General features: G+C 47.7%; 6 protein-coding genes across 6 annotated transcripts in view; 2 read left to right on the top strand and 4 right to left on the bottom strand.

Moving 5' to 3' along the window:
• Positions 1–56: 56 nt before the first annotated feature.
• BDZ99DRAFT_347787 (uncharacterized protein) lies at positions 57–344 on the bottom strand (the record flags this gene model as incomplete). The annotated part of the gene is made up of 1 exon (XM_033714451.1): positions 57–344. A coding segment is annotated over one exon (288 nt), but the record flags the coding sequence as incomplete, so codon positions are not given.
• A 605-nt stretch (positions 345–949) lies between these two features.
• On the bottom strand, positions 950–2,113 carry BDZ99DRAFT_391192 (kinase-like protein; the record flags this gene model as incomplete). Its single annotated transcript, XM_033715714.1, has 2 exons — positions 950–1,485; positions 1,537–2,113. 2 exons carry the CDS (start codon positions 2,111–2,113, stop codon positions 950–952), a joined length of 1,113 nt encoding a protein of 370 aa, XP_033575269.1.
• Positions 2,114–2,998: 885 nt separating this feature from the next.
• Positions 2,999–6,136, bottom strand: BDZ99DRAFT_51521 (kinase-like protein). The gene has a single exon (XM_033724950.1). The coding sequence runs from the start codon at positions 6,113–6,115 to the stop codon at positions 3,170–3,172; it is 2,946 nt and encodes a 981-aa protein (XP_033575268.1). The 5' UTR covers positions 6,116–6,136; the 3' UTR covers positions 2,999–3,169.
• A 1,086-nt stretch (positions 6,137–7,222) lies between these two features.
• On the top strand, positions 7,223–8,193 carry BDZ99DRAFT_51628 (uncharacterized protein). The gene is made up of 5 exons (XM_033725062.1): positions 7,223–7,292; positions 7,347–7,546; positions 7,602–7,900; positions 7,978–8,024; positions 8,072–8,193. Exons 2-5 carry the CDS (start codon positions 7,396–7,398, stop codon positions 8,115–8,117), a joined length of 543 nt encoding a protein of 180 aa, XP_033575267.1. The 5' UTR covers positions 7,223–7,292; positions 7,347–7,395; the 3' UTR covers positions 8,118–8,193.
• An 88-nt stretch (positions 8,194–8,281) lies between these two features.
• Positions 8,282–8,903, bottom strand: BDZ99DRAFT_51551 (uncharacterized protein). The gene has a single exon (XM_033724978.1). It carries the CDS (start codon positions 8,816–8,818, stop codon positions 8,507–8,509), a length of 312 nt encoding a protein of 103 aa, XP_033575266.1. The 5' UTR covers positions 8,819–8,903; the 3' UTR covers positions 8,282–8,506.
• Positions 8,904–10,712: 1,809 nt separating this feature from the next.
• The window catches only part of BDZ99DRAFT_391143 (uncharacterized protein), a gene marked incomplete at both ends in the record, with an annotated part of 3,285 nt that continues 3,083 nt past the window's right edge, over positions 10,713–10,914 (top strand). The window contains one exon of the mRNA XM_033715710.1: positions 10,713–10,797. Coding sequence (XP_033575265.1) covers positions 10,713–10,797 — 85 coding nt within the window. The remainder of the gene's footprint in view (positions 10,798–10,914) is intronic.

The following is a 10,914-nucleotide window of genomic DNA, read 5'->3' as shown; positions in this document are numbered from 1 at the left end:
AGCTTCTTCTTGCGAGTCTCTATCACTTGCACAAATAGCTCCTCTGCTGCATCCCACCGCCCTTGATTCTGGTAAGTCGACGCCAGATTGGCCATGCTGATTAGCGTAAAAGGATGGTCCGCTCCCAGCTTCTTCTTGTGAGTCTCTATCACTTGCACAAACAGCTCTTCCGCTGCATCCCATCGCCCTTGATTCCGGTAAGTCGACGCCAGATTGTTCATGCTGGTCAGCGTGTCTGGATGGTCCGCTCCCAGCTTATTCTTGCGAGTCTCTATCACTTGCACCTCCAGCTCTTCCGCTGCATTCCACCGCCCTTGATTCCCGTAAGTCGACGCTAGACAGGCTCTTAAGACTGAAGTTACCCAATGTCCCTCTCCAAAAACGTCCTCTGTATCCTCAATCTCTTGTTTAAGGACTGTTTCGAGTTTAGACACAAGCCCTTTGTCATTATAGTGATGAAAATCAATAAAATGGATAAGGCCTTGGTGTAACAACTGACTAAAGCGCCCTTCTATATTGAAGGCATGCAGCTCGCCATCTTTTACTACCTGTATCTGCTTTTCAAGGACACTGTTTTGGGACTGGCTAATAGAGAGCTCTTTCCTTATATCCTCATGTTTAGGTACCCCAAATCCAGTTTTGTAACAGAAGGCAAGTTGCTCTGCAGCCTTTGCTACTAGTATGTGTTTAAAGACTGGTGTTGTTGATGTAAGAGCAATTTCTTTAAGCTTTGCAGCAATAAAAGATCGTAGCCGGAAGTCCGCCCAATAAAGACTAGATATTGATGACGCAATCTTAACTCTGTTAATTATAATATATAACTCAATCGTAATAAGTCTTACCTGGAAGTCTTCCTCTCTAGGAACTGTAATTTCATTAAAGGTTGGAGTGCTGGGGATTTCCCTATTTGTGTTAGAGAAGGACCGCGTCATATATAGGTGTTGCAGGCTTACCGAGCTGGATCTAGAAAACTTAGAATACAGCGCCAATCGGTGATTCGCTTCTGAGGGTCCACACAAAGGCTTGATTGAAAAAACTGAGTCACCCTGTCTTTTGCCTCAGCCTTGAGTCGCCTATCTCCTGCCGCCAACTGGGTGGCCCAGTCTAATAGTCTGTCACTCTCTTTCCACAAGAGCAATGCATCTCCTTTCTTAGACCAATCCTGTCCTTCAAAGGAGAAGCTTTCGGCCACATTTACTGTCTCTAAATGATATGGCGTGGTCTCAGAAGCTTCTACATCGAAGAGTAGCCATAGACAGAGCATACCAAACGAGTACACATCCATTGCTTTGGCGTCTTGCGGATAGAAAGCCCGACCATGGTGTTCCGGTGCATTCCATGGCACTGATGTAGTTATATTAATAAGGTCTTTCTCGCCACGGAAATGCGTTGAGAAGCCGAAGTCTGCGACTTTGGCGGTGTAGGCGCCAGGCCCATCTTTGAACATAAGCACGTTCTGTGGCTTTATATCTCCATGGATAATGTCTAGGCACTAAATTAGCCTCTGATTCGTAATTACATAAACGGTCGTCCTACTGTTTAGGTGCATGTCCCGAATCGCGATGCCTACATCTGCGCAGATCTTGAGCTTACTCTCTAGGGATAAGCTCTTTCCCTTTCTAGATTGCGCAAAAGAATAAAGATCACCAAGATGACTTTTCTGAAACACTAAAACTGGCCAAACCTGAATGCCTGTTGAGATGTCCCAGTCGTCTTTTGGAGTATCTTCGTTGTTTTCTAAGATGTCCCAACAGATCCCGATAAGATTCACAATATGTGGATGGCCTTGAACTAGCGGGTGGCCGAGTATTGCCATTTCTTGAACAATCTCTTGAAACAAGTTGCTCTTCTTATCGTGATCGAAGCGCTTGAAGGCAAAACTGGTCTGGATGCTGAGTAGCGCCTGGTTAATTCTGGCCCGGCTTTGCCCTATGAGGCCTAGTAAGGCCTGCCACGTGATCGGCAACAAGTCAATCTTCAGCCGCTGGGCCAGGCCGAGTACAGCAATAAAACCGTAATCCGAATAGGCGTTTCCTGAGTAAGTAGGTGTTGCACTTGCGCCAAAGGTTTTCGTATGTGTGCTTGCCTCATAGGAGCGGGTAGATGCAAGCATTTGGCCGTCTGCCATGGTAACGATTCAGATGAAGCAGGATAAATGCGTAGTAGACTTGGACAGTGAAGGCACAAATATGGCTGTGACACACAGCTCTGTGCCTAAGCTATAACACTTAGACAGATCGGAAATACGTTTGGGCTCCACGCTAATGCTGACTGGTTGCCCGCATGGATTGCCAGAACAGCCAACGCAACCTGCGGTCCGGTCAAACTCGCCCCTGCCTTTTCAGCCGTGCATCACACTGACCGGTTTATGGTGTTGACCGGTCAGATTAGCGTCGCGGCAGTTGCATTTCAGCCTCGTACATGCACCTCGTATTGGTCTCTTGGCATTATGCGAGGTTCTGTCAGGCCTGACACGTCACCGACGCCCGCCCCTGCGCCGCCAGGCACCCTTGCCGTAAACCAATGGACTTCTAAGAAGAAAACACGTCGAATCTTTGTGCCTTTCTACTATAGAGCGAACTCAATGATTTGCGATTTCTGTATTCATCCTTGCTAAGTTCAATCGGAATATTACTTTACTAACAGGCAACACCTCCGCACCTGAATTTCCGGACTTTTCTATTTGCCCAACGATGAACACCAGTATACATATGCACGGAGCACATCATAGACGACACCCCCTGTCTAAATTTAGTTGTCCAACGCTATATTTGGGCTCCACGCTAGCCCTGACTGTGGTTGGCCGCCACGGCCCCATGGTTCGCTAGAAGCAGCCAACGCAACCACCGGTCTGGTCAGGCTCGCCCTTGCCTTTTCAGCCGTGCATCGCAAGCAGGTCACCACCTGCGATCTGGGCCGCAGATGCAGCGCTGGCACCGACCGGTCTCTTGTCATTCTGGAGGCTGTGTCAGGCCTGACACGTCATCGACGCCCGCCCCTACGCCGCTAGGCACCCTTACCGTAAACCAATGAACTTCGAAGAAGAAAATACGCATTGTGGAGCGCCCCAACAATCAAGCCCAAGTTCCCAGTATGAGAGGTAATACTATGCTCGTTGTTTGGACGGTCGCAGTGTTCCAAAGCATAGAGTTAACGGGACGATTCAAATCTATAGAGCACTTCGCGACATTCTGTCCAAAACATCTCCAACTCTCTCATAAAAGTTCAGACGCGAAGTAGTTGCGTTCTCCCTTCCCTCCCCTGACAGGAGGCATCCATCCATGCATGCAAGCACGGCACCGTAATACGCACTTCCCATTTGAGACCTCAGATCCTTAACATATTTCTCCATAAGCGTGAACTTGATGGCTTCAGGCGCTGCAGTTGGCCATTTAGATGTGATACTGCCTACCGATCTCCATAGTCCGATCTCTAGCAATATGATACCAAGGCTGTAGTAGTCATACGCTACTTGAAATCGACGTGTTTTGGCGTATTCTGGATGGGAATAGTCGACTATACGAGCATCATTGGGTCCCTCGCTATGCCAGCCATCGCTATCCGGGCGCGCTCTAGTAAGCCCTATCACGTATGGATTCTCTATAGCCTCTTCCGTCGAACAGCCCTGCTTAGTGAAGAAAACAATGTTGTCGGAGTTTAGGTTTCTGTGTAACCAGCCAATCGAATGTAGCCCCGCTATACATGAGACGAGCTTGTTGGCTAGTTGTATTCTTGTTTCTAACGCAGGGACCAACTTGGGCTTTGCATAAAGAAGCGCCAGAAGCGTATTCGGCACATCCGTAGCGGTAGGAAAAGGATATAGAAAGCCAAATGCATTCTTCATTGGGATGAAACCAATGCATTTCGGGACACGAAGTTCGGGCAGTTCTTGGCTCTGGTGAAAGCCTTCGGCAACCAGTTGCATGCGTGTCGCTCTTTCTTCGACTCCCATACCCTCCCAACGTTTGTCGTAGTGCAGAACTTCGATGAACACCTTCTCACTACCCTGATAGGTGCCGATACGGTTAGGTCCGAAATGTTCCTCGATACCCACATCGCCCTCAGCTAGCAACGCCCAAGTTCCTTCCGAAGGCAGATCACGCTCGAACTGCAGCAGGAGGCTCTTGATTGCAGCTAGAGCGCTGATACTGGAGTATTGATCATCTCTTGCCGTAGGCTTTTGGAGCTCAAGTATGTGAAGACGTTCAATTTTGTGCGTGTCTAGCGCCTCTGCACACCAAAGGAATTGCGCGCGGTTTTTGTTTCTCTGTGACAGCAGCTCCCAAAGGTCTTGTATAAGGTCTCGTATCTCGTCGAGGACAGATGTGTCGACTGCGATCGATTTCATCATGTCAGTGTGATGTAGGTTCGAGTCGTATTTGTTCAGTTCCAGTTGTAATCGGCCCAACATTTTATGGGAGACCAATCGTAATTTCTCAACTTCTCCCTCCTCAATTTCTGTGTGATCAAATCTTGATAGCAATCTTTGTTGTCCAATCAATCCAAACACGGCCGCCCAAGCTTTGAGTCGTTCTAGTTCAAACCAGAGTTCCATAATTGGTTGCCCTTCGGTAGATTCGAGAGATGCCTCCATCTGATTAATTAAACGCTCCAGAGCTTCCACAGCAGGCATTAAGTGCGACCTGGCACATAGGAAGTTGAGTTTCTTGCACAATCTCGGGCATTTTAATCTCTCGTCCGTATCAACTACAAGCATGGATAGTGAAAGAGCGACCAGATCTGCTGCGTATGGTGAAGCTGGCTCTAGTGAAGCTGGCTCTCCTAGTAACGTGTCGAACCATTGATGTACCGCTGGTTTGAGTCCAAGTCCATTGTAGAAACTTTCATCTTCCACACGTGGGTGAACACCTGGAGAATGTCTGCTTCGTCTGAATTGAGTAATGCCGTCAGGGCCACTCTTCATGTATGTGACAACTTCCGCGACCATGCAGCCGAAGGCCCACATGTCTATGCTGCGCCCCACTTCTTGGCTACGAAAAGTCATGTCCGTACACTCAGGTGCACGGTAACTAGGGCCACCAGTCTTCCATTCGGTCCTTGACCCATCTCCCACTGGCTTGAGTTTCGATAACCCAAAATCGGCAAGCAAAAAGGTCTTAGGACTGACGAGAACATTCTGGGGGCGGAAGTCGTGATGGTATCCGATCCGCTCAAGCTCGATGCCGTGGGTCTCAGCGTTGAGCTTCAGATTATGGACGCAGGCCAAGGCAGAGGCGAGTCCTTGAAGAGCAGAAAAGAAGGTGCGATCGTGGATGAAATCTCCAAAACGATCGGACCGTTTCAGGAATTCCTCCAAATTCATTTCGACGTGGGGGAATAGAATACTACGCTCATCTCGATAAGCGTAACTACCCAACATCTGAATGATATTTCGGTGCTTCAAGCGGCCCAACTCTCTTAAACAACTCCTTTCATTCGCGATCATCCGGTCTCGAGATTCCTCGGTTTGGCTTTGGGGCAGTTTGAATCGCTTTCGGGCAATTCTAACAACTGGGAGTTCATCGTCGCCGATCTTCATTTGGACGACTTGTAGATCTGGAATGAATTGACCTTCTTCCGCAGCTCGCGTGGCCACGGACGTTGTGAGCGTTTGTTGTGACGAATCCACAGCGGTCAACAGCACTTCTCCAAATGCACCTTCCCCTATACTCTCCTGGTATACGTAGGGAAAGATGCGCTCATGCTCAACAATACCATGATGTAGTTGCAGATCAGAGTCGAGGGTGAATGGAAGAAAGTGCCATTGCCATTCCAACGCGAATGATTCCCCAAAATCAGGTACTATGCGCTCAGCGAGACTTTTCTCAAGCGGCAATCGGCCATCGAGGACCCTGTGCTCAATGAATTTGGTGATGGATTCTTCTTCATGATTCCAGAGGAGAATCGCAAACGTTTGCCGCCCCATGCGAAAAATAGTCGAGCCGATGTCGAATCGGGCACCTTCATCCGGTATGAACTCTGCCACGGCTGCAGCAATGTCCTCCATCGCAAACAGTGAATCAATAACATGATTTCCAAAGTAGTATTGGTGATCGAAGGTAAGCTGCCTTTTGCGTTGGAGACTACCCCAAAGAGACTTTCTTGCGGCACGCATGGTGAGCAGGAGTGCACGGTAGTGAAGAGAAGCAAGTGGTCTCGATGGTTTAGAACGTTCTCAATTTCAGCCTGGAACCTCGGCTGTCCAATGAGATCCTGACACGTTGCCATGCATAGGCCCCACGTCCCAACATTTAACTCATTTAGCACAGCCCGTAACTATCTATTCTCGAGTCCAAAAAGCTCAGACTCGAATCCAGCAAGTAGCTACCCATGTTCTCAATCCGGGTTGTACGTGACGCTTTCGATTTCAGCCTCGACGTATGTCAGTCGTTACTCACTTTCCAGATCTGGTCCTCTTACATTGGTTAACTTTCTCTCTGCGAAAATCTTGACTTCACTATCCGTCTGCTGCGCGAAAGAGTTAGCAATGCTAGTCATATTCGCGTAGGGGATTTCATTACACTTATGCGCCAGTCCGTAAACAAGCTGTTTAGAAGCTCTACCAATTTATTTTCGATGAGGTACTTTCTTTGTATAATAGTTTCTGCGTTCATTGTGCCAATAGGCAAAGCACTATGTGGTTGAAAATGAGTGAACGATAAGAGTTGCTCTCGTCTCCTATCTTAATATCATACATTGACAATCCTAGTACGAGGTGGAGCAAGGCGGAGCAAGGCGGAGCAAGGAAAAACGAAAATGCAGTTTGCCCTGCTAATATAGCCAAGGCAGACTAGTGCGTCTATTTATCCGAGGCTTCGCTCTATACTAAAGTGGCTCTTTGCTGCTTACTTTCGCGTAGATACGCCCCCCACCATGCGGCCTCACGCGGCTGTTTCCAGCAGCCATGAAAACTGTTGGCACCGACTTCATCTACGTGCGCAGGATCTTTTTGTCGAGAGCCAAACACATTCGACTATTGGCTGCTTACAATACTCTTGTAATAGAGAAGGAGAATTTTTCACGAAACCTGGGGTCGAATCGAGGCGTATGGGCTTTTCTAGCATGTCAATCAATGACATTACTGGGCTGGATTTGCTTTTAAAGGCAAGTAACCAAACTCTTGCGTGTATAATACCTGTGTCGGGACGAAGCCTTCATCTAGCGTTCCTATTTCAGGCTATGCCGCAAATTAACTAATTCCGCGATGTACCTTACTCCTCGATGTATCATTGTACCTGAATATACTAAAATGCTAGTTAGAATACCTCTACACGACAGAAGATTCATCTGTTGTACGTCCACAAGACAAATCATCGACTCCAAAGGAACTCACTTAGCTGGTACAGTTTCATATCTCAAACTACTTCATGGAGTCGCTTGAGGATCTTACCAGACATGTTCGATCGATTAGTGCAGTTTTGCAACGTATTTGAAGAATTTTCCACCTATCTCCTCCAGTTTGGCAGACGAATCCGCGACGCCCCGGAGACGAGCATCACAAGCCATATGCGCCTGCATACAGACAAGAGTTCAGTCTTTGGTTATGGTCAGTATATAAAGATTGTTTAAAGTAATTGCTTCTAATTGTCTTTTGTGCAAAGAGATATGTTACAACATTAAGCATTTCGAGTTGCACGGCCGAGAGCTTAAAGACCCTTGGTCATGTCGGCATGCTGCGTTTTACCAATGCTATTCGTCAGCTGAGCATTCATCAACCTGGATTATCATTCAAGGGCCATCGAAAATCCAGTCCTTTATTGAACAATCTGTTTCAGCTCAGGCTTCAGTATTACCCACCCATCATGAGCATCCGCTCTATCAGCATGTCCAGTTTATTAGATTGCTTGAGCGAAATTGGACAAGCTATTTGATTACCTTGGAGGAGCAGCGTCGTAAGACTGTAGGTACTAATATTTCTTTACTCAGCATATACTTGTTCGTACATGGTTTCTTCTATAGCTAATATGTATGATTTAGAGCGACAAAATTCTATTCCTCAGCTCCTGTAAAATCTCGGTCGAGCTGTAAGACGTTCACGACATCCACAATATCCAAGCTAAACTGCGGACAGCGATTGCAATAATCGAAGGGATAATAAGCGTGATCAACACAGTTGATAACCTATGCAACCTACTACAGAATCATAAAAATCAAGGATCCCAATTTCCCTTATCTCCAGACTTGTCAGATCTGGTAATTGCAGAACTGAAACAACTTCTGAGCATCTTTCAGAGTCACGTGCGTACTGCATCAAAGATTCTTCAATCTTCAGAGGACATTAAGGTTATGGTATATTACCTGCCACGTCTCAGATTTTCTCAGTAAGACTGACCAACGCCAGATTCTCGCGATTATTGCTCATCGACACAATGATGCGATTCGGATGCACACGAGTTCTCTCAGGTTGTGAAGAAGCAGTTCTGTGTTGATTTGAAGAGGCATAAGGCCCGTATATATAGCCTATGAAAGGGGGGGGGGGGGGGGGGGGCCCCCCTGTTCCCCCTTGTTACGGATATGGAAGGATGTAACGCCACTGACACGCTAGTAGTGGCAACCTGAGTTCCTCCGTAGCCTCCGCAAAATCGGCGCCGTTGCTCGCTGGAACGAAGTATCTAATCGACTCCTGAGGTCCATAATTAATCTGCCTCACAGGTTGAATCGCGTATGGTGCGCCGCTGACGAGTGAAGAGCTGTCAACCAGAACCGAAGAGGTCGTTTGGATGCCAGTCCAACGAATAAACGCTCCGAATTTTGCCTCGTGGTCAAGCTGTCGTGGGGGATATGGAGTTATAGCTGAGCAGCAAAAGATAGCAGACATAGTGCTGACTCGCTGAAGCTTGACAACAAAATGATATCTGGGCACTAGGTAAGGATGGGTGTGGGAGCTGGAAGAAGATGAGGGGCAGGCTAGGGTTTGAGGAACGAGAAGCTATATAGGTTTAGTGCGCACGTCATGATGGGGATACTATTCGATGCATATTGATAATGTCATAGCACGATGCCACTTTGTTTTACGAGCGTGCCTTTGCATGTGAATATCACCCAACGACTTATCGCAGCCAAGCCAGCGACAGGGTGCAGCGGCGATCGACGATCTGCCCCGCAATGACTTGCATCATGGTTTGGCCAGATCCCCATGTGGCTGGGGTGGCGATATTGATTGAAAGATCGAACAACGCAAATAGCAGATATAAAAAGAGGGCATATAGATAAGAATGCATTCTGAGGCATCCCTTATTACGTTCCTGCAAGATTTTGGGAGTCTTCCTGAGCTAGACTGAGGGCACCAAAAGCTCCTGCTTGCTTGTTTGAAACAGGATACAGACTCATGACAAAGAATCCATTGGCCAGCCTGCCCGTGGCTTAAACGAAGGACTACTGCAAAAGGCACACCTGAAAATGGGGCTAAAATGGAGGAGTATTGGACCTTGGTTAAATTGGTGGGAGAAGCTTGAGATAGTGCGACACCGAAGGGTAAATTGACAGCCTATTTTGAGCCCGCAAAGACGTCTTAGCATTGCAATCAAGATGGAAAGCAGTCTTGCCTGCGTGCCTATCTCATGACTGACGATCTTTGCATTATTGTGAACGTGTTAAACCCACCATACATCCCGCATTCATACCTAATACGCTGTCGACAAAGCCACCTGCTGCTGCAGGTGTTACGGCGCGCACCACATGTGTGGCAGGCACGTGGCGAGATTGCACGTGATGCGGCCTCAGCGCAGCGCCAGGCGTGGCCTCGGGCGCGCGCGGCCTTAGGCGCGGTTGCGGGGCAAGTCAAGTCGCATATATATGTTGAACACCGGCCCGTCGAGTAGTTTGCTCGACACTGTACCTTTTTGGTTGGTGTGCACTGCTGCTGGGGCGGTGGCGGAGTGTAACAGATGGCCCATCTACAGGCATTAATTCCTTAAATTATTATTATCTATTTGCGATTGCCTGGCTGTATAGCTTTTAGACAATTACGCCGCTCGGAGCCTGTTACAACTATGCCTGTTAAGATAACGCCTATTTAGAAGCTAGCTTTATTAAAGTTGTATATATTATTATTAATAATACTGTACTTTGCTTTTATATTATAGATAAGCCTAAACCAATTACTAATTGCTTTTAGATCCTTATATAGAGCTCTTTAACAGTTGTACTTTTAATTAAATTGTGTTTTAAGCTTAGGTGTTCGCTTAACAAAGTTCTCTGGCCAGTTCTTGCCAACTTAGCTGGCGGCGCGCTCAGCAAGCAATTTGTTAGCCATCTCTTGTACAGTAGACAGGCTAGGCGCAAATCCTCGCGAATCTAGGTTGAGTATATGTTGAACAATGACTAATTCCTCCAGCTTGGTAAGCTTCTTTGAATTGGGCTCACAATCGTGTCATGCGGTTGTTCCATTGCGTCGATCGAATAGTGTGCTTTTTGGGACATTGTACACTCCTGCAGCGCGTCGCACGCTTGGTAATTGGGTTCTTGTAATTGCTGCAATAGCTAGGCTTATCCTGCCTTCGCTTTGGATTGATTGCACGTTGTGTTGTCGATGCATCGCGGTTGGAGGTTGATGCGTCGCGTTTTGGTTGTGAGGTGTCCGACTCGCTTGGGTGTCCGGCTCGCTTGTGGAGTACGTTACCCACCTTACGATACGTTCTTCAGCGAGGCAAGCCCTTAGCTCCGACGACGTTTTGCTAGCACGCGGCAAGAACAAACGATAAACACGAAGGATGCCTCGCAACGCTGTGGGATGCGTAATATGTGGAGGTGCTATCGATAAAGGAGAGCCTCGCTGGATAAGCGAATTCAGAGCGTGTGCGTCGCGAGGACCCGACTTGCACGACTTTACTCAGGTTGCCACTACTAGCGTGTCAGTGGCGTTACATCCTTCCATATCCGTAACAAGGGGGAACAGGGGAGTACCCCCCCCCC

Source organism: Mytilinidion resinicola (genome assembly GCF_010093595.1).
Source record: "Mytilinidion resinicola strain CBS 304.34 unplaced genomic scaffold BDZ99scaffold_12, whole genome shotgun sequence".
NCBI classification, from domain to species: domain Eukaryota; kingdom Fungi; phylum Ascomycota; class Dothideomycetes; order Mytilinidiales; family Mytilinidiaceae; genus Mytilinidion; species Mytilinidion resinicola.
The sequence above is the reverse complement of the archived record's forward strand: the minus strand, read 5'-3'. Positions and strand labels throughout refer to the sequence as shown.

Bases quoted from the DNA above. Each gene is read 5' to 3' on its own strand.
- BDZ99DRAFT_51521 (XM_033724950.1), bottom strand. From the start codon at position 6,115: ATGCGTGCCGCAAGAAAGTCTCTTTGGGGTAGTCTCCAACGCAAAAGG.
- BDZ99DRAFT_51551 (XM_033724978.1), bottom strand. From the start codon at position 8,818: ATGTCTGCTATCTTTTGCTGCTCAGCTATAACTCCATATCCCCCACGA.
- BDZ99DRAFT_51628 (XM_033725062.1), top strand. From the start codon at position 7,396: ATGTTCGATCGATTAGTGCAGTTTTGCAACGTATTTGAAGAATTTTCC. The intron at 7,901-7,977 runs GTAGGTACTAAT...TGTATGATTTAG, and splicing joins AGGAGCAGCGTCGTAAGACT to AGCGACAAAATTCTATTCCT. The intron at 8,025-8,071 runs GTAAGACGTTCA...AACTGCGGACAG, and splicing joins TGTAAAATCTCGGTCGAGCT to CGATTGCAATAATCGAAGGG.